Raw genomic sequence first — 26,292 nt, 5'->3', positions numbered from 1 at the left:
TTAGCCTCTGAGCCTCTTTTTGGACGAGCGTAAAACGAGTGAGCTTCATCTTCGGCAGAACCAATTTCCCTTTGGCAAACCCACTGTCTTGTCTTTCTAGGGACATAGTGTCTTGTGACCACTGCTGGCTGCTCCACACCTTCCATAATCCTGGTCGACCCAGGTATGTCCCACCTAATGAGAAGGAATCAGAAAAGCCCCTCTCCCTCAGTCTTCCTGCTGAATCTCCCATCATCAGTACTGACAGGTAACAAGTCACCTACAAGTCACACGTAACATGCATTGTAAACGAGGCTCTTCTGGAAACTAATGCTTTAAGGAGAATATGGCATTAGCAGCATGGCAAAGGGGTGGGGACCTTCTGGCATTCCCCCATCACCCATGTCTGACCTGGGTATGCTGGGAGAGGCCGCCTACTTCTTCTTTGGAGAGTGACAAATGGTTCTTACCTGGAATTTTAGTGGCATCCGCCAGGGTTCACCTGCCACCTATTGGTGAGAATGTTCACTTCCAAACAGTCACTCACTTGTTAAACCCCAGACTCCCATCCATTCAGATGCTTCAACACTGTCAGGGACTCTCTCAACCATTTTAAAAGCAAAACACTAGACATCAGCATTTGAGAATTAAAATCCTAAAAATCAGCTTGACTCATTTTTCTGCCTGTGTGAAATTCATGAATAAAGATTTTATAACAAAGCTAGCTAGCTTAATTTATTTCCACCAATCTGTGTTATATTCTGACGGCTCCAGTAATGATTTTGATTAATAGTTTCACACATCTGGGATGGTTCTGGTCATTTGAATGACATCTTTTTGAAGCTGGATCAACACTGAACATAAAAGAAAACATTAGTTTTTTGTAAAGTGGGGAAACACAATAAAATGTTACCTTGTATTCTTGAATGAAATGAAACAGCAAGGTGGATTTTTAGGATTTAACCATCATGTCAATTCCTAGGCGTCTATGTGTTAGCCTTTTTGTTTGTTTAATTTTTATTGGAGTATAGTTGATTTACAACGTTGTTAGTTCTCCTGTACAGCAAAGTGACTCAGTTATACGTATACATATATCCACTCTTTTTTAGATTCTTTTCCCATATAGTCCATTACAGAGTATTGAGAAGAGTTCCCTGTGCTGTACAGTAGGGCATTATTAGTTATCTATTTTATATATAGCAGTGTGTATATGTCAATCCCAATCTCCCAGTTTATCCCTCCCCCCACCATGTGTTACTCTTTGAATATAAATCCAACAACTGGCCTTCCAGACTGCCAAGGGATGAAGAGAGAATTCTTAATGGCAACTCTAAAACCAATTACGGCTCAGAATGAATGAAAAGGACCACAAGACAGGTTTTTGTTTTTTTTTAAGAGTTTATTCTGAGTTTTCATTTTTGGATAACCAAGCAGCTCTTTAAGGAGAATGCACAGAAGAGTCATTCTGGCACTTTCGGATAGTACATAAGATTTGTTTAATAGTCACATTCAGTCTACTTGCTCAGCCCATACTCTGTGTTTGGAGAGCAAGATCAGCCCATAGGATTCCAGAGTTAATACGTAACCGTATATACAAACAGCCAATAAAACCATAATGGTGCCTAGTGGCCAAAAGGATGGCGGAGGGAAGGGGATCGCTAAAGTGTCCTCTAGGCTAGCTTAGCTAAACAGAATCCACGTCACATGTGAGAACGAGAGAATACACCGAGCTGAAATGAGAATTCGGAGCACGAATGGGCACTTGGCGGCATGCAGTTGAAAGAAAAGGGGGATCGTTTCATAACTTTATAAAATCCAGGCAGTTCAATTAAGGAAGTTAAGAAAAACAAACGAAAAAAAAAAGCAAAGTAAGGGACTGTCTGTTGTCACTGTAAAAAAGGCACTTGGAGTTAATGGGACCAGAAGTGAAGAACTGGCAGCTGATAAAAACTTCAGTACGATTTCATTAAGAGGCTTGGATGTTCAGAGGCGACACTCAGGAGTTCCTGAAAGGAGATACCGAAATAAACCACCAGTAAGCAGAGCAGGTGAAAACGAAGGAATAAATTCCTTACAACCAAATTGTGTGTGTGTGTGTGTGTGTGTGTGTGTGTGTGTGTGTGTTTAACAAAAGCAAATCGGAAACGAAACCTAGCCAAAGCAACAATCTAAGCAAAGTAAGACCACGAAGCAGCGATGCATAGTTTTCCTTTGAGATAATGCATACCTCCAGACACTAAGTGCCAAGCTAATTTCTCAATATTAACTTCACAGGAGCATTATTGTGATAGAATGGATTCAAGCAATGCAAAAAGAGTTTCATCTGTTCCCAGAATCTGCGGGAGAACTGAGGTTATCATCAGAACCCAGCGACATCACGTGTGGTTCTTTGGTGCCCTCGGGGGTGGACACATCAAGTACGGGGAACGACGCGGACATTCAGACACTCCGTTCGGCCATCTCCCTGGAGGCGACGCATTCTTTCTTCTGAGTAAGAACTTCACTTCCTAACACTCTGACAGCAAACGGTACTTGCAGAAAAAAGCCCACTTCCCACGGCGGACGTGGTTCAACTCCCTCCGCAAGCAGCTCAGCGCTTCCGTGAGACAGAATTTTTGGCAACTGGATTCTAGTCCCCTGTAGGGCGGCTCGGGGCCGCTCATTTGATGTTGAACGCCATCAGGGGTCGCTCCTCCCGCTTCTGCCACGGGCTCTTCTTGCCTTCGCCCTGGTCGTCGTCGTCGTCGTCGTCGTCGTCCTCGTCCTCCTGAGCCGATCGCCTCTTGTCGGGACTGGCCGATGGCGCCGGGGGGACGTCCGAGGTTCGTTTCGTCGTCTCCTCCTGCAGGCTGGGCAGCTGGCCGCCGCTTCTCCGGCTGGAGCCGTCCAGCAGGCACCGCAAGGCGCTGTCCTCGGGCGTCCCGACCGCGGTGCCGCCCTCGCTGCCGCTCTGGTCCGTGTCGTCCAGGTACACGAGCTGCGTGTAGGCCGAGCTGTCCGCGGCCCGCGGCTCTTTCTGCGCATGCTCCGGGACCGGTGGGTGGTTCTGCGGCAGAGGCAAGGGGTCTCCTCTTCCCTTCCGGGCAGATTTGGGTTCATTCATATCCACGCCAGAATCCAAACTGGCATCATTGCTTCCGTTCCTCCCAGCTCTTTGGAGATCAATGTAGGAATGTCTGACGTGTGCATTGGACCGGCCGTCCAGGGAGACGAACCAGGCCCGGGGGTGGGGAAGGGGCTTCCCACCCCCAAGTTCCAACAGCGCCTTTTCGGTCAGGAGCTGGACCTCGCTGTTCATCTGAGCCAAGGCCGCGTCGTTCAGGGATGCCGGGATGGAGAGGGACTCGGACATGGACGCATTTTGCGGGGTCCACTCCCGGGTGCCCGCGTCCTGCAGGTGCTGCTGCGAGATGGCCTGGCAAGATAAGGGCTGGGCCTGGATCTGTGAGGAGGCGTGTGGGAAGATCCCCGCGTGAGGGCTGGAGAGCTCGGCCTGCAGTCTTTCGATCTCGAGCTGCTGGTCGGCTGGGACGACCAGGGGCTGGCCCACATACGAATGGTCCCCTGGGAGTTTCATGTAATGAGCCGGGATGACCAAGGCAGGTAATACTTTCCTGTAAACGCTGTCATTGACCTGGTCCACGGAACTACAGCAGATCAGCTGGCCGGGCCGGGGGAAAGAGGTAGGTCTCTCCAGGTGGTCTACCGATCGCGACATCATACATTCAGTAGGTCTGCGCTCCATCAGCTGGTCTTTCTCCGGAGATGAAGGCGCGGGGTACATGTGTTCCTGAATGGTGAGCTTACTTCCTGTGGAAATGTGGGTCACGGAGGCCTGACTGTCTCTGTCTTGCTTTTCAAATAAAGGCTGCGAGAGCATGGCATTGTAATTCCTCCTGTAGTCACTGTTGCCGGGGGACTCATAGCCTTCCCTTTCCACAGATTTCCTGGCCTTTAAGGGGAAAATCTCCACCGACTTACGGTAGTCTTTTCCCAACGTCCCACTCGGTGTCAGGTTGTCAAAGGAGATTTGGCTTTTATCCTCCTCCTTGTGAGACAGGAGTTCCTCCCGAGAGCTGAACTCCTGCGAGGTGCTGTAGGAGAGCTTCAGCATGGGCGTGTGCATGTCCACCTCCCCGCTGGAAGACATCATCTCTAAGTGGACTCCGCTCATCAACTCCTTTGAGCCCGGGGCGTCCGGGGGGCGGCCCTGGCTGGTGACGGAGAGCGGGCCAGGGAATTCTGATTCCCGCCGAGAAAACAGCAGGTTGATGTGTGACATGGAAGTTGACTGATCCCTTTTGGAACTCTCCAGGGTGGCAGGAAGTTGCAGTTTTCTATGGTGCTGGCGGGGTTTCAAGCACTTCCGCCTGCGATCAAAGATACAAACCCCAAGATTAAAGATTCTCAGAACAGTGAAGGTTCAAGTCGAAACCTAATTCTCAATTCCCACAGGAAGAAACAAGACAACACAACGAATTGGCAGCCAGAAGCCTTCTCACCCCGCACCCTCAGCCCTAGTTTGATTCTGAGGGTCGCAATGTGCAGATTTTACCCCAAGTACATCCAAGTTATCCATTCAAAAGCAGAGTCGACGATAAACATTCTTGCAAGTCGATCAGATGAGGCATCAAAATAAGAATAGTTCTGCTCTGTCCTTGAGAATATCATCTCTTCATTACCATTTAGGACTATTCTGAATGAATCATGACAACTTATTTTTTTGTGACCGCCCTTCTAAGAAACATTTTACACAGTGTGCCTCCCACTTTGTTTGCAACTTACGTGACAGATGTTCAGTTCTTAGGTACTTTTTCATGAGAAAAAAAGGACCTCGACTCACAAAAGGACCTCGATAGCAATGCTTGCGCAAGAAATTCCAAATTAAAAAAGACAGTGCCTCAATGGTAAAACTTTACCTGCAATAATATAAAAGGAGACACAGCAAAACCAAAAGAATGAAAGCCATTCCTCCCAAGATGGCCAAAAGAAACACCGTGTGATACGTGGCGATGTCCTGTGTGACAACGGGACCTAAAAAGTCAGAAAAGGGCATTTGAGATTTGTGAAAACCTTTAAATAAAAAGAGGGGAAATGAACTGAGAGCGTGATGTTTTTCTTGCTCTTATTGGCTGGGATGTGGAGCGGCGGCCAGATGCAAACACCCTTTAGATGATGTGCCTGCCAGCATCACCATAACTTCCCTCAGTGAAAAGGGATTACCCAAACCATCACTAGAGCACTCTGAATACTCAAATTCTATGTGCAGTGTCCAGGGTCCTTCCTTAGCACTGGGTACCATTTTCATCATTCTAAATATGTGATCTTTTAATAAAAGAAAACTAGATGCATGATCATATAATGAGGGGGACTCATCCATTCAGAGACACGGCCTGAAGACCTGGGGATTTTATGATGCTGCAGAAGAAAAAAAAAAAAAAAATTACGAAATTTGATTCTCACTTTCCCTGGGCAATGATTACTATGTAACCACTGGCCTAAACCCTTGGCCTAAATGAATCAGTTGAAATGTATGAAATAAATTTCTATGACTTAAAAAAATAATCCGCAGCTTATTACAGGGGTATCAAGGGTTTCTAAAATGCCTCCCATTTTTAAAAAATAACATCTTTCTCTCTAGTATCTGTTCAAAATGGCTAACCTCATGTGGCAACAGACCTTTCCAGAACTTACAGACAAGGTGACCAGAGGTAAACATATTTTCTTTTTAATCTACATTAAAATCCATTAGAATCCATTAAATTAAATTGGGATTTAATTTACATTAGAATCCCAAGAGGTAGTTTAACTTACTCCTTATGTTCAATAGTAGTAATAAGAATCTATCTTAATGTTGCTAACAATGGATTGACAGCAATAATGAAAACGTCCCCAGATTACAATATTGGGGCACTTATTGGTGTCCAGGTATCCTGGCAGTGCTCCAAAAGATGGGAAGGAAGGAATGTGGTTATATTGTTCATTACGTCAGAGGAGCATGGTTATGATTACTAAACACCATAAACACCCATTTATTGATTTTTTTATATTCTAAGGGACAGATTTCTTCAAAAATCTCTTAAAAGCTAGATAAATCCAAGGAGACTTGTGGATTTTTGAAAATATTGACATTACTTAAGTTCAAAAGATAACATCATTCTCTCCCAATTACAAATCATTTCAACGGGGTGAGGGTGAATATTTACAAAAGTTGGAAAAATTACTGACAACTACCTACCGCCTTAATTGTTCAGAGAAACTTTTGTTTTTTTGGAAAAATTACTGACAACTATCTACCGCCTTAATTGTTCAGAGAAACTTTTTTTTTTTTTTTTGACACAGAGACAACCCCACAGACATAGGTAATGCCTTGGCAGGGGTCACCAAGAAATCTGGGGTACACATAAAAATCATTTCCAAATAACTGAAGCTTGGTCCTTTTAAGTACTTAAAATGCTATTATTTTAACTTCTGCCAGTCGAAATCTTTATAAACTTCACAGTCATACTTTATTTCCTTCTTAACCAGAGAATGAAAGAGAAAACTCTATTTTCTTGTTGGTTTTGGGCTCATGAAAGCACAGCATCACTGTAATTTGTTTTAATATAAGTGATGGCTGTGGGGTTACCAATATCCATATTTCTACGTTAAATGCCGTCAGGGCTGTACTATATGTGCTTTTTATGGCTTTTTGTCTCTTCCTTCACTGCTCTTCAGGAAGCTTGGGTCGACCTACATCTAGCAGTTCTTCTTCCCCTCTTTACAAAAGTATCTATTAATCTGTTGCATGATAGGAACACCGATCGCCATGGTTCTTTGAAACATATCTAAAATAAAAGTTAACTTTAATGCACGGGCTTTGTGGCCTCTACTTTGGTACTTAAGGACTTTTTTTTCTTTCTTACCTTACTCATAATCATATTCTAGATATTTCAGATTTGGAGACTGAGGCATTTCTGTAGCTGGTTCATGCCTACGTGGCTACAAGAACCAAACGGTAAAGGGAAACACATACTCTTAAAACCCAGATGTGAAGTGTACATTTTCCCAGGATTGGACTATAAAGTAAATGTAACTGATTTTTCAACACCCATCTAGGGTTGGCCTCCATCAAATTAGTTACTTTGGGAGTCTAAGTGTTCATCCCAGTGATGATTCCATTGGTAAAGTATTTTGGACCCCCATTTTGGAACTGCCTTCATGGTTAATTGACAAAAGACAACTTTTAATCGTAGCACATTTTGACCTAGCTCAATTACCTACTTTATTCACCAGCCTTGGAGGTGGGTGTCTTTTAGATGTGTCTAAGAAAAATCAAAGGGACCCTCTGAGCAAAAAGATTGGCCACCTATGAAGAGTTTTGCTAAGGATGACAGTCCAGGGGGAAAAGGTTCTAAAGGCATTTTGAGTACTGGAAGCCATCCACTGGAAAGACTTCTCCTAAGGTGACTATTTTGAAAAAAGCAATTCTAGAATACTCCTAGGGATAAATCAGGGTGGTTAGGTTAACAAAAAAACCCAAACTTTTGGTCAAAATATTTGTGAAATTAAACTTCAGTGAAAAATATGAGTTAATTCATATATCCTAAATGGAGATGAATATTCTTTTAGATATAAAACAACAGGTTTGCTTCTAAGCCTTTCAGAAATGGCCGATCAAGGTTTTTGCCCCAAGAAGCCTCCAACGGTGACTTTCTGCTGGTCCCTCTGGTGACTGCCTTATACTACGTGTTCTCTTGCACCAGGCCACAGCTGTTTCAGAAATTAGGGAGGAGGTCTGACCCGCCTCTGTGGGCTTTAGATTAAGAATTCCCTACGGCAGCTGTCTGAGCAAAACAGAGATTCGAGACAAGGCTATTTTCTGTGCATTATTCTTATCCTGGATGGGAGAGTTCCAACCAGAACTCCCCCACCCCCAGGAAAAACCTTTGACTCATCATTTGCTTTTTCACACTTTCAACCACATTTAAGGAAGATGTGATCTCCCTGCTGACATCACTTTCAAAAGCACACTTAGCCTGAACCCTCAAAGGAATCAGTTCCCATCAACTGCAGATTTCGGGGGTCCTGTTACCTGGGTTGGGAGGAGACATGGCTGCCACCCAGTACCCCAACTGAGGGGCGATATATGTCCACGTCAGCTGGCTTCCTTCCTGGTGCACGAGGCCGAGACCACTCTTCAGCCACGTTCCTGTGGGATGCGGAAAAAAACTTCAGCCACATGCACGCTAAACTCCTATTTAAGGCTTAAGCCCATTGTACAAGTCACCTTCAGTGTCGTGTTTAGAACCCATCAGAGAGCCAAAAGGGTCCAGCTCTCACGGAGGGACTGCATTTCGCTTTCAGGAAAGAGTCGAACTTCTGTTTTTCTTCCTGATTAAATGACTTTCAGCCCCTTTATCACACATCCCTGCTTCCAAACGCAGATAATTTTAGCAGAAGCTTTTGGAGTTTACTCCTCCACCATCATGTCCCATCTTCTCCGGAAGCCTTAGGGGTTTAGAAGCAGAATAAAGGTAGCATGAAAAGGGCTGGTGGGACGGGAAAGAAGAGGGGAAACTCCAGCTCTGTTTATAGTCTTCATCCTCAAGCAAATAAACGGATTTCCTCTCTGGAATCGCAGACCAGTGACATCAGAGTTGCTTGGGGAAGTTTTTTTTTTTTTTTTTTTTTTAAACATCTTTATTGGAGTATAATTGCTTTACAGTGGTGTGTTAGTTTCTGCTTTATAACAAGGTGAATCAGCTATACATATACATATATCCCCATATCTCCTCCCTCTTGCATCTCCCTCCCACCCTCCCTATCCCACCCCTCTAGGTGGCCACAAAGCACCGAGCTGATCTCCCTGTGCTATGCGGCTGCTTCCCACTAGCTATCTATTTTACATTTGATAGTGTATATCTGTCCATGCCACTCTCTCACTTCGTCCCAGCTTACCCTTCCCCCTCCCTGTGTCCTCAAGTTCATTCTCTACGTCTGCGTCTTTATTCCTGTCCTGCCCCTAGGTTCTTCAGAACCATTTTTTTTTTTTTTTTTTTTTAGATTCCATATATGCTTCGGGAAGTTTAAAAAAAGTATATAGATTCCTTGGTCCTATCTTTGCAAATTCTAACCCATAAGACTGGCTTAGGCGAGTATTTTAAGAAGCTTCTAGTTGGTCCTGATGCTGGGAGACATGGAGTACGTCCAGGTCAGGGCTGTCTTCAGTCACTACTGTAACTAGTATCTCACAGAAGTGAGCACCTCCTGTGTGCTGGCCCGTCGCAGCAATGTGCTTTCTGTACAAGCTATCTACGGTTCTCACAGTGACCCTACAGAGGAGGACTTACTTTCCCCTTTCAGACACTGGACCCTGGTGAGACACGGAACTCTTCCGAGGCCTCCCAGGGGTAGAGGGCAGAGCAGGGGCAGACTAGGTCTGTCTGTCTGTCTGGCCTCAAGGCCGGTGCTACTTCTTCCACTCTGCCCTGCCGCATCTCCTACAAAACCTGCCAGCGTTTGAGAACTTTTGCACTTTGTAAGGTTTCCAGGAGCCTGTCGCCCAAGGCTGCCTGGCAGTCACCGGTCTCACCTGCAGAGAACCTTGCTTTGAGAGCCGGGGGGCAAGGGAGATTGCTGGCTAGGCACCCCCCAACCCGGAGACACGGGTCACTCACACAGCATTCCTCCTATGATCACTCACCCCCCCGAAATGGCCGCACGTGGAATCCTGTCCCCTCCGGGACTAAATGCGCCAGCTGTGCACCAAATATTCCACCTTCCAGTCTCCAAATCCCTGCCTTTCCTAGGTTTACACATCACCGAGGTGGCAAGAGCGGTTTTCTTTCCCCCCCTGAGGAAAGAAACAATACTTGGCAGGCTTTCTAGGGCCTGTCAGTTGCCATAGCAACATTCAGATGTAGGGGGTGGAAAGGTGCCCCAGCAATGCCTCCCATAGCCTTCCCTCCCCCTCCCCCTCCATCTCCCCCCCCATCTCCTCCCTCCCCCCTCCTCCTCCATCTCCTCTCCCCTCCTCCATCTCCTCCACCCTCCTCCTCCATCTCCTCCCCCCTCCTCCATCTCCTCCCCCTCCCCTCCCCCTCCATTTCCTCCCCCCTCCTCCTCCATCTCCTCCCCCTCCTCCTCCATCTCCTCCCCCTCCCCTCCCCCTCCTCCTCCATCTCCTCCCCCCTCCTCCTCCATCTCCTCCCCCCTCCTCCTCCATCTCCTCCCCCTCCCCCTCCTCCTCCATCTCCTCCTCCCTCCTCCTCCTCCTCCATCTCCTCCCCCCTCGTCCTCCATCTCCTCCCCCTCCTCCTCCATCTCCTCCCTTCTTCTCCCTCCTCCTCCCTCCTCCATCTCCTCCCCCCTCGTCCTCCACCTCCTCCCCCTCCCCTCCCCCTCCATCTCCTCCCTCCTCCTCCCTCCTCCTCCATCTCCTCCCTCCTCCATCTCCTCCTCCCTCCTCCTCCTCCCTCCCCCTTCCTCCTCCTCCCTCCTGCCCCCCTCCTCTTCCTCCTCGTCCTCATCCTCGAAGACAGAAGGTGAACAAAGAAGGAAGATGGGAAGAGGCCAGGCGTCAGCGGGTGCCCTGCGTAGTCTGACTGCCCCCTGCAACAGGCTGAATCATGGCTCCGGAGGATGTCAAGTCAAGTTAGACGAGAACATAAGCTGGAAGGTTTCCCAAGCAAGGATGCGGATGCTCGCTTCAGATTCACTGGCTGAAGAGCCTCAACCCAGAGGTGGTCCAGCCACTCCGAGCACCACTCACTCCACAGGGCTGCTGAGAACATGGGAACAGGGAGCATGTGACACAGGCAGCTAAAGGGGTTCTGCGTCGGGCCAGAAAGTTCGCCTGAAGGCAGAGGACGGGTTGTTTGTTTGCCACCACTTACGGTTTTCCCCTCGGGGACCCCATGCTGTTTAGCTCGTGACTTACACACCGGACCCCACTCCCACACGCTCTCCCACAGAAGTGGCCCTGCCAGGATCTCCTATCAGCCAGGAAGCCGCCTGCACTCTTTGGCTTGCAGTTTCCCTCTTGAGTCACTGCTCTTCAAGCGGAGTGGATTAGGTTAGGCTAAAGGCAACCAGAGGAAAACAGCTGGAGGCTCAGAGCCCTAATTCCTGCCGCTTACTCAAGGGCAAACCACCTACCTGGATGGCTGAGTCGCCTTGGCTTTCTACGACACAGCCAGCTGGAAACGGGCTTTTAAAACACCTCCCAGTTACACTGGGAACACGCCTAAAGGGTGGACGGACACACACACCCCGCACCCAGCTAACAGGCCCCCAAGTCCAGCCTGTGATGCTGGTGGGAGCCAGAAGAGCCAGGAAAAGGCAAAATACAAGCTGCTTTGGGAGCTCAGTAAAAACGAGTGCCTCTTGGGGTGGGCAGAGAAGGCTGGGGACGAGCTGCGCTCTGGTGAACAGGCAAGACTGTCACTGGCGGTGGAGAGTGGCCGGGAGCAGAGAGAAAAAAGAGGGAACGGCAGGCACAGAGGCCCGGTAAGTGTACTGGCCCGGGGAACGGGAGGGAGGGAGACTGGGGAGGGCTGGGCAGGGCTTCCGGCGCCATTAGCAATGGGAGGCCACACCCCCCGCCCCCAGTTCTTCCCAGGTTGGTCCTCACAACACACACTTTTACCCGAGTCCGTGACTTTGCCCTCAACTGTTGTTCCAACCTCACATGCTTTTCCTCTCTTCCAAAAATCTACCCATCCTTCAAGATTCGAGTCATATCCTGTGTCCATCCTGAGTCCCTCCTGCGCGCAGGGACCCTCCAGGTCTCGGCGACCCCAGGGCACGTGTTACTACATCACCCGTTTTCCAAAGCATACCTCGCCGAAGTTGCTAACCCTCATCCTATGTTCCCTTTGTCTTCTCAACACCCAGAAACATCCCTGGCGTGGGAACGCTACAGTACTTGAGGGTGAAAGCCAGACGTGCAAACTCCCCACTCCCCCTCAAATAATATCAGATGACCTCCTGTGCATAGGTGGGTGTGCTGGCAGGAAATGCAGTTTAGCTCGGGATTCTACTCTTTCAGACCAGAGGGAACAAAGCCAGCTGGGAAAGAGGCATTTATTTCAGCCTAAGTTTTCTGTGAAATATACATGTGTACAGTGAATAAAGGGCAGCGCTGTCTTGGGATCCAGCAATCACGCTGTTATTGGCAAAAGCCATTTCCAAGCTTTCTGTGTAGGAAATTAGCTACAGGGAACACAAGAATTAATGAATTGTGTACTAGAAACATATGCTTCTCATTACTGAAATCCTGATGCTGTGGTGTGAGGCTGTTTTCCCACCTGAGGAACCTCCGCACACGTAAGAGATTCCTGTGCTCGTGGCTGGAGAGCCAGTGCCGGGAATGGTCACTGGTGACCGGACAGCCGGACAAACAGACCTCTGGAGAGTCTCTTTTGTTGAGCAGGTTATATGACGGCCAGACCCACGGCCAGGGTACCAAGAGCGGGTACCCTCCCATCTCTGTGGGAGCCTCGGCGCTCGTCAGACAGATCACGGGAAGACCCGGGTTGCTCCTGCTTAGAAAATTCCAAGTGCAAGGCCACTGGCTTGTTCACCTCCCTCCCGGGTGGGGCCAGCCTCTGAACACCCCTGGGTCATCACAGCTGCCGGCAGGGCTGTCCGGGTTAATAAGCTTGTCTCCCCTGTGGTCCGGACATTAGGGCAGCCCCTGAGGTCATAACAGCATAACGGGGCTTCCTGCCGACTCCCTCGGGCTCTTCGCGAGCGGGCCGTCCAGGCAGGTCTCAAGGTGGGTCACCTGGTGAAGGTGTGCAGGTAGGAGGAGGGCGCCACGCTTCCTTGTGCTCCACAACGCCAGCCCAGCCAGGCTGCCACCTTCATGCACGGCGGCCACTGCCCAGGGAGGGTGGCTGGCTGTGAAGCGGGTGTGCCAGGAGCAGGGGTACTGGCGGCCGCGTGCGTCGCTGTGCTGACGGAGCCCCGTGCGGCGTCCATTACTGGGACTCTATGTGTGTGAAGGTGGGAGAGCGATCCCTCTAGCATCACCGAGGGATGACATTCCGCAGTACTGAAATTTCTAGATCATCAGCTTTCAAAGCATTTGAACTCTTTCTCTTTAATGGAAACTTTGTATTAAGAAAATTAAGAAATTAATATATAAAACGGATAAAAGACAAGCTTCTCGGGACTTCCCTGGTGGCGCAGTGGTCGGAAATCCTCCTGCCAATGCAGGGGACACGGGTTCGAGCCCTGGTCCGGGAAGATCCCACATGCCGCGGAGCAACTAAGCCCGTGAGCCACAACTACTGAGCCTGCGCTCTAGAGCCCGTGTGCCACAACTACTGAGCCCGCGTGCCACAACTACTGAAGCCCGTGTGCCTAGAGCCCATGCTCCGCAACAAGAGAAGCCACCGCAATGAGAAGCCCGCGCACCGCAAAGAAGAGAAGCCCCAGCTCGCCGCAACTAGAGAAAGCCCGCGCGCGGCAATGAAGACCCAATACAGCCCAAAATAAACAAATAAATTTATTTTTTTTAATTAAAAAAAAAAAAGACAAGCTTCTCTGCAAACAAGTGACAAGAACCGCCACCCCCCCCCCCCCCCGGGCACAACCCCCAAGACATCTCCTGAACAAGGTTTGGAAGCTATTCTTCTATAGAATTTGGGTCTTATTTGCCAAAGTTTGAAAAGGCAATTTTCTATAGTTCTAAAAAGTATCATTTACTCCTGCCTTATAAAGTTGAATATAATTTTCATGTTTTTCATGATAATTCAGGGTCATGATTATGATCAACTGATGCTGGTCCTAAAATATTGACGTCCTTAGGTCCCTACTGAGGAACGAAGTTGTTTGCTCTTATGCTAAATACTCCCACCCACAGCTGTGCTTTTTTCTTCCCTCTTCCCCCCACCTCCTCCCCCCTTCCCTCCCCCACCCTTCCTACACACTGTTATCAGCGGTTCTGTTATCAGCTCTGCTTCCTCACCACCAACGACCCCCAACTCCCCACCAGGGGCATCTACTACTGGGGACTAGATAACCCACCTGCAAAGACTGCATCTAGAATAAAGTCCACAGGCAGCCACATGAGAGACAAATCCAGACGTGGAACAGAGATATGCTAAATCCAAGTTTCTTCAACACACATCCTCAGATAGGTTTTTGTCTGAATTCTTATTCTCTAGAGTGAAACCCTGCACAATGGAAAGATTTTTCAAGGAGAAATACTTTGTTGAAAAACCGTCCTCATCTTTTTTTTTTTAATTATTATTTTTTTAAAGATTTGTTTATTATTTATTTATTTATTTTATTTATTTTTGGCTGTCTTGGGTCTTAGTTGGAGCACGCAAGATCTTTGTTGAGGCATGCAGGATCTTTTGTTGTGGCGCGGGATTCTCTGTAGTTGTGGCGTGCAGGTTTTCTCTTCTCTAGCTGTGGTGCGCAGGCGCCAAGGCGCGTGGGCTCTGTAGTTTGCGGCACGTAGGCTCTCTAGTTGAGGCTCTTGAGCTCAGTAGTTGTGGCACGTGGGCTTAGTTGCCACGCAGCATGTGGGATCTTAGTTCCCTAACCAGGGATCGAACCCACGTCCCCTGCATTGTAAGGCAGATTCTTTACCACTGGACCACCAGGGAAGTCCCTGTCCTCATCTTTTGAAAGCGTGTTAGTTATGTATTCTGCTGGCAAGGTTCGTTGTGTGTATAAAGCACTACAAGATCTTAACTTGGAAGCTACATTTAACTGCAATGATTATTACACACAATAATTGACAGGCTGAAAAAGACACGCCTTATGCTCGTCTGTAAGATCTGATGGGGTCTCTTAGTGATCACCAAGGGTGCCGTTTTCTTGCTTGGTTACCAAGCAGGAATGAAAGCAGCTTTTATTTGCAAAATATAAAGAACATTGAGTTCAAAATTTAAACAAACGACTATTGAGAGGGAAAAGAACTCTAAAATATGAAAAAGGGCCAAAAATATAATGTCTAATTAGAATACGACTGATACGGTTCAGATTTGCCTTGCTTTTTCTGCCTGGCTCACTTATTCTGCCCAGAAGCCCCTATTTTATCAGCTGCACGAGCTCATCTCAGCATTTGGTAACAAGCAGAAAAACCCTGTTAGGATGAGTACTACTGATTTTGAAAAGGAAAACTCTAAGTGAAAACCTGCCCTTTTAACAGATTACACATTGAAGCTGGCATCCTGCACCTTCGCCAATATACAGAGAAAGAAGTCATTGCTCTTATACTGGGACTTGTGACCATGTCACACCTCAGGACACCGGGCAGATAAAAGTCCAGTATGATCAAGGGCCGAATGAGTGCATGGATGACTTGCCCGGCCTAAGATAACCCCGCATGTGAATCCCAGCTTTGCCACTTTCCAGCTGTGTGACCCGAGGACACGCGAGGATGGCCCAGCTGGGGGACGGAAGGTCCCTGGTGGCTGCTTCACACTTCCTTTGTCACATAAATAAATGGTCTCATCATTTAAGCACTTGTAGTTGGGGATTCTACTACCCTGTGCAGCTAACATATTCTAACTGATGTATTTTTCCTGAAAGAGGCTGCAGTGAGTTCTACTAGGTCTGTATGCTGGGACATGAAGAAATGTCACAGCCGTGCAGAAAACCCATCTCAAAAAAGTTCTATCGATTAAAAGGTGAATATTCACTCTGTGTAATAGAGCCATTTCTATTCCTACGACTTAATTGTTCACTGTGAACTATTTGGGAACGTTCATGGTGAGAGGTGAGACATATATACATGACACACGCATGAATTTGGACAGTACGAACCTCTGCTGTCCTGCCCTTCAGCTGTTGGTTTTGGCCAATGACTGTCTCCTCGCTTGGGCTGTGGTGACTCTTGCTGAATAATCAGGATGGCGTGGGCATTAGCTCATTTGAGGGCAGTTCTCTTAAGAGGTATGTACCGCTCAGATCCACAGTGAATGGTTATTACTATTATTGCTACTTATAATCATAGGGGTTCCCCAGCTTCCCGAATATGCTGGATTCCTCTAGAAACCAGCATAGACTTATTTCCCAGGATTTCCATCTGCATTATCTTAAGCTATAACCTCTACTATATTTTTCTACCAGATGTACGATTAGCAGTGTCAAGGTCTGAGTCTCTTTTATCACATGCTTTAACAAAACTTCAGTGGGAAGAGATCACCCAGAAAATCAGAAAAGTCCATCAGCCCTGAAGTTACAATCATCAGTAGAGCAGAAACAGCGACAGTATCTATTTTTATGACATGGTGGAGTAGCCTTCCTTTTTCCCCAGATTAAAGTCTATGCCTTTGAGTAGCTATGTTCCCTTTTTTGTAATTATTTTTCTATGAAGTCTGTGAGGAGGATACATTCCTTGTTAATTACACTGCAAAGTGTTTACCTGGTGGTCAATTACCTAACCATGCTTGTTGAAAGCAATGGAACTGAAGAGTGAAAGTCCTGTACAGATGGTTGCATTCCTGTAGCTTCCGGCAAGTACATTTCAGGACCGGTTTAAACAAGAATAAAATTAAGGGCAACTCACTAAAACCAATGACCTTCTGTTCAAAGCATAAAATCACAGATATAATCAATTAGTAGAAATTAAAACAAGAAATGCATCTGTATTCAGCTACAACATGTGCCCTGGGTATTTTTAGGGTAAATTTTGAGGAATGGATTCTTAAAAATAAATTTAATCTAAGTGACTGATTTTTTCTTTTTTTTCCCTTTCAGCTTTAGCTGAGCGATCACAAGACTTACTGAAACAAATTTTAGGACAGAGCAGTAATGGGAAACCATAACGCTTCTGGCAGAGCTAGAGAAAGCTTATGCCTTAAATAGGTAGCCAGAAGTATCAGCATGCATAATAGCATTAATAAAATTTAATGAGAGAATTTTGAATTTACAATAGGTATATATAAATTTCCAGAAAGCAGCATCAGAGTGCAGGCTAATTAAGTCCATATGGAGAGGAATTTTGTTCATTATCCACTAAATCCAACATCCATCTTGCAATTACATGTCAGATGGGACTGGGTGGGGGACCCAGACCAGGATTCTGGGAGGCACAGCCACGAATCCCCAGCATTTAGAAAACTCGCTCAAAACGAAGGGTGGCAGAACAGAGAAGGCAACAAACATCTGGACGGATGCAGTAAGATGCTCTCAACCAGTGCTTATTCGAGAGCTTGTTACAGTGGAGATCTTGTCAAAATGCACATTCTGATTCAGTGGGTCTGGAGCAAAGCGTGAGATTCTGTAGTTCGAACAATCTCCTCGTCCGCAGACCACTCTTTGAGTAGCAAAGCTCTAGATGGTTTGTACTTTCGTGGGGTGTGACGACCCTTTCAGAAAACCCTAAGACCATTTCCCACAGTGTTGCCGGGGTACATCAACTGGGTGGCCAGTACCTGAAGCAACTTCAGAAATATTTCTAACATATTCCAGAAATAATCTAGTCACTTGTCAGATTACCGACGAGGAGCTGACAAACACTTATCTGAGTTTGTTCCAGATGCTTGAAGGGGCAGTGCCTCTCAGTTGTGGACAAATTGGTTCCAATCTTAAGACCTTTGCATTGACCTTTTTTTTTTTCTGCCCAGAATGTGCTGCCCCCAAGACATTCCCATGTTAGACTCAGAGGTATCTTTGGGATCTCAGCTCAAATATCACTCCTCCATAGGCTGTGACCAGCCAGTCATTCTCCCTGACATCACCCTGCTTACCTGTCTTACAGCACTCATGCCAATGAAGTAATAAACTGGTGCATTGTCTGTCTCCTCCGTTTAGAATAAAGACTTCATAATTACAGGGACCTTCCCTGACTTGTTTTGTCATTGCTTTATCCCAAGAGCCTAGGACAGAGTAAAATCTGGCACAAAGATGTTCACTATCTATCTGCTGTAATGAATGAATTGTTCAATTTTTAAAAAAGAGAAGCCAAGAACAGAATTCCTCAGGAAATCTTTCAATATTTAAATGTTGACAGTAAATTAAAACACAACAAACAAATAAATGCCCCTAAATCAACTGTATGGGCCAAACAAAGCGTCTGGGAATGGATTGTTTTGTATCCCCAGATCCACTCCATCATTCTATTAAGCCACATTAAGTCTTGGCATAGAAGCAGGAATGCACCAAAATCGGAGATTCTAGAACAGGAAGAGGATTCGAAGTCTGAAGGAAATCATGTTTTGCATCTCCCCTTCTCCATTCCCAGTATCCCATACATGGCATACTGTACATGTGTGCCAGGTACTTCCCTGTGCTGAATTTCGGCTTCTTTCTGATTAAGAAAGAATGTAGTCCCCCAACCTCTAGGGTTGCTTTGAGCATAGTGATGAAAAATGTTGGTTTATGGTCATACCTGTTTTGCTAATGAATAAGCTCAGCTGAGAATGAGTAGACAAAAAAATGCTTTCCCCAAACGGTCCTATTTTTCTTCCCCTTCAATATAGGCGTATTTCAAACTGCCCACCATGTGAAATGGCGGGGCTGCCGTGTACAACTCCACTACGGGTCATAATGAGAGCCAGCAAGCACGCTTCTGCAGAAACCTCTAACGCAGCACATTCTATGTGGGCTGGGTTGGTTCGATGTGTTTGTTCTGTGTATGCATGTGCATGTGTGTTCATGCAAATAATTTTAAAGGGGTGATTCAAGAGAAGGGGTAGAAAGAACCACGATATTAAGAACTTAATACATGCCTGGCAATGCACTAGGTGCTTTATGTACATTATCTCAAGTCAAATTAAAAGGCAACACCTATTCTGAACTTTGAGTCATTTAGAAATAGGGAGACAGCAATGACATTCAAAATATGGGACAACTAGTAGAACAAGAGTACCAACCAATTAGACTGGAGGTCCAGGCATACCAGCTACAAAGCAGCCTTGGCTGAGACTGGAAATTCAATTTAAAGACACTAAGACTTTACTGTACTTGTCTGTCTTCCTTATATCACGCTTTACCCAAAATGCACAAACTACATATGGGCTGAATAAGGGCAATGATGATTATAATAATGGCTAACATTTATAGAGCACTTTACCCAGTGCCAGGCACTGTTGTAAGGGCTCTCCATTCTCGACAGTTCTATGAGATGGGGATGATAGCTATTATTATGCCCATTTTATAGATGAGAAAACTGAGGCCCTGAGAGGCTAAAGGACTTGCTCAAGATCCAGAGGAGCCATTGTTCATGTCCAAGCTGTCTCAGTTGCTGGGCTACAGGCTGCCTGTGTTCTATACACTCCTGCCAAATCCTGTACAACCAGTGCAATATTAAAATCAAAAATAATTTTACCTTTTAATTACCCATTCCAGTGGAGATCACTGAAAACAGAAGACATTTATAAAATATTTGGTTTTAAAATAAATGATGGCAGCTTTGCCTTCCTAGTTATTTTTCACCCAGGCTGATCTTAGAACAAGCATGTTAGATGCAGTGCTTAAAATCCAGGCCACGTGGTAGCAAAGCAAGGCAGCTCTGAGGCTTCTAGGTGATGGGAAAGTCACTGGAGGATACACACTTGCCACAGATAATCCGCAAAGTGAATATTATGTAAGTGATAATTAAGGGCTGACTATAACATGAGACGTTTTCTTTTAGGATGAACATATGGATCTATACACTCTAAGGCCACAAAGCGGGCTACCATCATTTGTTAAGCTTTCCAAAAACTGTTTCTGTTCAACTCAAGCATGGGAAGTTCTCATTCTATATAAAAGGACCGTTTAGAAAAATTAAGTCTCTAAGAATAGGGTTTCAAAACAAAAGTGGCCCTGAACCATGGCTACAATATACCTAATGTGATGGTGTTGTTTTCTAAAAATTCTCTTTTTTGTTGCTGTTGGGGCGTATGGCTACAAACACAAAAGGCTTAACAATTTTTAGGAATGGACTGATATTACGACAGTTGTTTTTTGAGTTGCTAGGCAACATCAGAAAACAAATGTCCATGTTCTGAGATCATTCTGCATTCGGTCTCCCCACGGACAGCCCACATGTTCCGTGGCCGGACTCCGTTCCACTTGGTCAGCAGGAGTGGAATATCCCAACTGTGATGCTGATGGTCCGGAGTGGTCAAAAGACACCAATCTGTGTCTGAAAAACAGATCACAGTTTGTTGGCCACCTGGCAGTCAAGATCTGTGGCCAAAGTTTTTGCTGGACTGGTATCGTTTATCCAAATTAAGTCCTACCTTCAGGGTTCTTGTTGATTTGTTACATCACTTCAGTCAGCTTTCTTTGCAGGTACATTATCTTTTTCTCCACTCCTATATATCTAAGGGAAGCCCAATTCACTTTTATGGGCAATTTTAACATCTGGGAACATAGAGACTCTTCCTGAGAATTCTTTCTTTGTTTCTAACAAATCACCTTCATCCTCAGAAGACCCATTTCAGATCATCTTTCTTAAGGATATACTGACATTATGCTTTGACAGGTAAGTCTGCTTCCTTCTTTGTTTGATTCCATTAAATATTGAGTCTGTTCTTTTTGAAAAAAAAATTATAAAGATGATACACATGGTTCTAAAATTAACATCACACATGTAAATACATACTCAACTGCTAGAAACACGAACCCCCTTCTTTTGTTCTAACTTTTGCCCACCCGATGCACGCACTACAGTTCATTCTTGTAATTCAATCACTACACCTCTGCATGGCAATATGTCACCTCCTATGTAAGATGCATGGCTCATGATATATAGAGAAAAAGACACACCAGTAATACTATTTTCATTTTCTTAAAGTGACAAACAGAACTTAGTGCTTTAAGAACTCCCATCCCTTTCTCCCCCCGAAAAACAATGAAATGGAAGAAAATCTTAGATCTGTATTTTAAATCAAGCTCCACCTTCAAGGGCAGGCTGGCCATGACTTACCTAAAAGGACTAGTTCAGTGAGCACAGCATCAGCCGTAATGCTCACCATCTACGCAGAGATGAATCCACTACAGGCCAATTATGAGCGGGTATTGCTGAGGGCCTGATACGTGTGCGCCATACGTGATAAGAAGCTGGTTCAGTAACCACCATTTCTATAGCAACGCACACCATCTGCAGGCTGCGTTCTGGGAAGGCAGTTAAAACTGGATCCTGCAATGTAGCTTCACTTGGAATCTGCTCTTATTTCTGTCACCTCATTAGAATGAGAGTCTTCAAGCCACATAACTTATTGTGAAACAGCAGAAACTTACTGCATAGAGGATCTTAAATCGTGATTTCTCTGCCACTCAAGGTCAGTCAGTCACTTTCAATTCAAACCACTGACCTGGTTTGCTTATTCATAAGTGACCATTCCCCAGGGCACCACCCAGGACATGGGACAGCCATCTGCTGTCCCAGTTACAGGCTAAAGAGAGTAAATGCCTGTGAAGCTGAGCTGACACACCACCTCTTACTGTCCAGAAAGCCTCAGCTAAGATGCATTCACCATGACCCACAAAACTGCATCTGCCAGACTAGGGGAGGAAAGCTGCTTCTTTCAAAGGTCGAACTGGCCCCTGAACATGACCGATAAGGTCACTTTATCCCATCCCCTCAGACACGCCTGGACACCCAGGCCCCAGGCACTGGCACTGTACAACTTTTCAAAAGAGACAGCACCTTTAGAAGATCTAGGTTAAAGAAATCTGGTAATTCCTCAAGGGAAAAGACTTACATTCACTAAATAGAGGCCTCCCTTGCACCATAAATCAAGTGGCATTTTAACACGGTAGCTTCAGCAAAATCAGCATTGCCTGTAAATGCGGCAAAAGTTTCGATTCTAATATGTGCAAGTCAGGCTTCTTAAAAAAATATTTTTCTGAGAGTGCATACCATAATCAGCCAATTCATACCGTTGTAACACACGAAACAAAATCCAACTTCACTTATGTTCTAGGAGACTGTTAATCTATTAGGTCACCCTCGGATGAACACGTGGGTTAAAATATAGAGATGCTAATTATTATAATGGGAAATTATTTGCCTGTTCCCCCCACCCTGCAAAAAAAAGACAACTGTGGCCATTAAAAAGAAAGAAAAAGAAAACTGTGATAAATGATAGCACCAAATACTGATCCACTCTAATGGTGCTAGAGAGGGTGTGGAGAAAAGGGAACCCTCCTGCACTGCTGGTGGGAATGTAAATTGATACAGCCACTATGGAGAACAGTATGGAGGGTCCTCAAAAAACTAAAAATAGATAGAGTTGCCATATGATCCAGCAATCCCACTCCTGGGCGTATACCCTGAGAAAACCGTAATTCAGAAAGATACATGCACCCTATGTTCATTGCAGCACTGTTCACAATAGCCAAGACATGGAAACAACCTAAATGTCCATCAACAGAGGGATGGAGAAAGAAGATGTAGTGTGTGTGTATATATATATATATATACACACACACATACATGTATGTATATATATATACACATATATGCGTGTGTGTATATATATACATACATACATATATACACACATACATACATATATACACACACAATGGACTATTACTCAGCCATAAAAAAGAATGAAATAACGCCATTTGCAGCAACATGGATGGACCTAGAGACTATCACACTAAGTGAAGAAAGCCAAACAGAGAAAGACAAATACCATATGATATCACAGATATGTGAAATCTAAAAAGCAAAAAGAAAGGGAGTACCTCTATATTTCTCTCATGAGTAAACTTTCAGTTATCCAGCAGTCAGGAATGAAAGTATTTGAGTCAGCATTAAAATGTGGATTTATTTTTCAAATAGAAGTCCCATGGAACTTAAAAAGAATTTCACTTTTCTTTAAGAGTTTGAAATCGTGCCCTATAACCAAGGTGTTATCACTGAGCATCAGCTGTCACTCGGGGCCAAATGCTGGAAGGCTGCCTGGATAACAGGACGTAGAGACTGTGACTGAATCAGGCACGCTGTGCGGCCCTGCAGATGGAGAATATACTTGCATTTTAATACTAAGTGGTAAGAGCTTCCCTGTTGAATGCATCTTAGATCAGAGGGTCACAAACTTTTTCTGTAATAGTCCAGGTAGCAAATATTTTTCAGTTTGCGAGAACATACACTCTCTGTTGCAACTATTCAACTCTGCTGGTGTAGGAAAAACGCTCACAGACCACAAATGAACAAACAGGCACGGTTGGGTTCCCATGTTTTATTCCATTTGGGCTGCTGTAATAAAATAAACTGGGTGGCTTACGAGCAACAGAAATTCATTTGTCACAGTTCTGGAGGATGGGAAGTCCAAGATCAAGGTGCCGGTTGATTCAGTGTCCAGACAGAGTCTGCATCATTGATTCATGGATGACGCCTTCTTGCTGTGTCCTCACATGTGGAAGGCGGGAGAAAGTTCTCTGGGGCCCCTGTTATAAGGGCACTAATCCCATTCAAGAGAGCTCCACCCTCATCACCTCATCAACTCCAAAGGCCCCACCTCCAAATACTATCGCTTTGGGGGTTAGGATGTCAACATGCAAATTTTGTGGGGGTGGAATACAAACATTCAGTCCACAGCACCCAATAAAACTTTATTCAGGGATGCTTACTTTTCATCTAATTTTCATGTGTCTTGAGATACTCTTCTTCTTTTGATTCTTTCTTCAAACATTTAAAAATGCAAAAACCGGACTTCCCTGGTGTTGCAGTGGTTAAGAATCTGCCTGCCAACGCAGGGGACACGGGTTCGATCCCTGGTCCAGGAAGATCCCACATGCCGTGGACCAACTAAGCCCGTGCACCACAACTACTGAGCCTGCGCTCTAGAGCCCGCAAGCCACAAATACTGAGCCCGCGTGCCACAACTACTGAAGCCCGCATGCCTAGAGCCCATGCTCCACAACAAGAGAAGCCACCACAATGAGAAGCCCGCACACCGCAACGAAGAGTAGCTCCCGCTCACGCAACTAAAGGAAGCCCGCGCACAGCAACGAAGACCCAATGCAGCCATAAATCAATCAATCAATAAAAATATATAAAATAAATAAATAAAAATGTAAAAACCATTCTTAGCTTTCAGGCCATAGCTTGGCAATACTTAATTAGACGAAAAATTCTTAATGGATTCACGAATTTCTATTTCTGGCTGTTAAACACTTTGAAATTGCAATTACTTTGATATACCTCAAAAGTAGATAATTAAAGTGTTAAACTGGTTAGAAGTGATTATCATATTTGACTTAATCATAAATAGCAGATAATTAGTAAATAGTGCTATGTGCTTAAGGTGTGTTCCTGTTTTTCTTTCTGATCTTATAATACACTCTTGGAACTTTTCATTTAACTACAATAATTTAATTTCTACCTAAATAATGATATTACTGATTACACATAATAGAAAACCCCTTATGAAATATGTAGGCTTCTACTGAGTTTAGTGAGTTAAAGAACATATGGTTTCTTTGAAATGTCCATCCAATCTTAAAGTTTTCAGAAAACATATTTTAATTCATTTGATCATTTTTGAATGACTATCCAAATGTTGGCTTTTCTCTGCACACATACAATCTGTTAGAGCCAAGAATTTGGCAGTTACATTTTTCACTGTAGATGCTAAGTTAAAAAGACCATTTAAGTGGGAAGAGATCAACGACACAATGGAGATTCTCAAGGACAAAAGGAATAATGCCATGGGGATTATTTCCAAAGAGGAAGTAGAGAATTGGATAACTTGTATTTCAGAGGCTTTATAACAATGCACATTTCTTTGTTTTCATTGACTTCTATAGTGTATTAATTTCCTTTTGCTCCTGTAATAAATTACCACAAACTTAGGGGCTTAAAACAACACAAATTTATTCCATTATTGCTCTAGAGGTCAGAAGTCTGAAATCAGTTTCACTGGGCTAAAGTCAGGGTATCAGTAGGGCTGGTTCTTTCTGGAGACTCTGAATGAAGAATCCATTTCTGCCCCTTTTTCAGCTTCTCACGGCTGCCTCTGTTCCTTCGCTTGTGGCCCCTTCCTCCATTTTCAAAGTGCATCCCTCCAATTTCTGCTTCCATCATTACATTGCCATCTCCTCTGATTCTGATTCCTCCTGCATCCCGCTTATATGGACCATTGTGATTACAATGGGCCCACGAGGATAATCCGGGAGAATTTCCCCATCTCAAGATTCATAACTGAATCACATCTGCAAAGTCCCTCTACCATATAAGGTCATATTCACAGGGTCCAGGGATTAGGATGTGGAGATATTCAGGGGGGGGCATTATTCAGTCTGCCATAGATATCAAAAAAAATTTTTTTTATATAAACTTTTGTTTGTGAGCTGTATACAAAATAAACCAATGAGAGCAAGGATGCTGCTTCTCTAGACCTGTGCCATATTGTTATGACACATCTGTGTATGACTCTCTAGTGAAAGCATCACTGTATTAGGAATACAACCTTTTATATCCCAGGCTTATTTATCTATATTCAACTATATACATTCAAAAATGAAGAGGCAGGAAGGAGTAGAATCATAGCAGCAGGGGTGGAAGCTCTAGGATGGAGAAAATCCAATATAACTGCTCTCTCTCTAGACAGGCGCTCAAAGCACCGTTCTTTAATTAAACATATATATATACACAGATATGTAAAGGTAAATTCTGTGTATAGAGTCATCTTTTTTTTTTATTGGAGTATAATTGCTTTACAATGTTGTGTTAGTTTCCGCTGTACAATGAAGTGAATCAGCTATGCGTATACATCTATCCCCTCCCTCTTGGACCTCCCTCCCACCCCCTCCCCCCATTCCACCCATCTAGGTCATCACAGAGCACGGAGCTGAGCTTCCTATGTTTTATAACATGTTCCCACTGGCTATCTATCTTAACGCATGGTAGTGTATATATGTCAATCCTCCTCTCCCAGTTCGTTCCACCCTCCCTTCCCCCACTGTGTCCAAATGTCTATTCTCTAAGTACCAGTGTTACATTGTAATATCTTAAACTCCCTTGAATCTTAAAATACCTAAAAGCTCCCCATCTGATTCAATCATTTAGCAAACATTTTGCTTAGATACCTAGCAAGTGCCAGGGACTGTCTGTGATCATGATGATTCAAAGATGAGGAAGACTCAGTGAGGACACAGAGAATAACTGAGACGCTGCAAGGCCGTGTCCTCACAGACTTCTAGTGCCACTGCTGAATGGACAACATGCTTGAGAGAAACCAAATTACACTTCAGCGCATGGAGAAAGGGATCTCAGAGGAGAGATCCTGCTCACGCAATGTGACAAGTAATGAGGGAGACCCAGGCACATCCAGGGAACGGCAAACAGTTTGGTGTGGGAGTGATGGAGGGTGTGTGCAGGGGACAGAGGCTGGGAGTGAGCTGGAGAGCTAGGCAGGGACC

General features: G+C 45.1%; 1 protein-coding gene across 2 annotated transcripts in view; it reads right to left on the bottom strand.

The window, feature by feature from the left end:
- Positions 1-1,404: 1,404 nt before the first annotated feature.
- FAM171A1 (family with sequence similarity 171 member A1) overlaps positions 1,405-26,292 on the bottom strand; it is a 128,961-nt gene continuing 104,073 nt past the window's right edge. For both annotated transcript variants that reach the window (XM_061181566.1, XM_061181568.1), the window contains 4 exons: positions 8,054-8,170; positions 4,899-5,013; positions 2,207-4,349; positions 1,405-1,985 (listed from right to left, as the gene is read on the bottom strand). In XM_061181566.1, the coding sequence (XP_061037549.1) occupies positions 2,639-4,349; positions 4,899-5,013; positions 8,054-8,170 (1,943 nt within the window). In that variant the 3' untranslated portion in view covers positions 1,405-1,985; positions 2,207-2,638. The remainder of the gene's footprint in view (positions 1,986-2,206; positions 4,350-4,898; positions 5,014-8,053; positions 8,171-26,292) is intronic.

Source organism: Eubalaena glacialis, chromosome 2 (assembly GCF_028564815.1).
Source record: "Eubalaena glacialis isolate mEubGla1 chromosome 2, mEubGla1.1.hap2.+ XY, whole genome shotgun sequence".
NCBI classification, from domain to species: domain Eukaryota; kingdom Metazoa; phylum Chordata; class Mammalia; order Artiodactyla; family Balaenidae; genus Eubalaena; species Eubalaena glacialis.
This window is presented reverse-complemented; position numbering and strand designations above follow the sequence as displayed.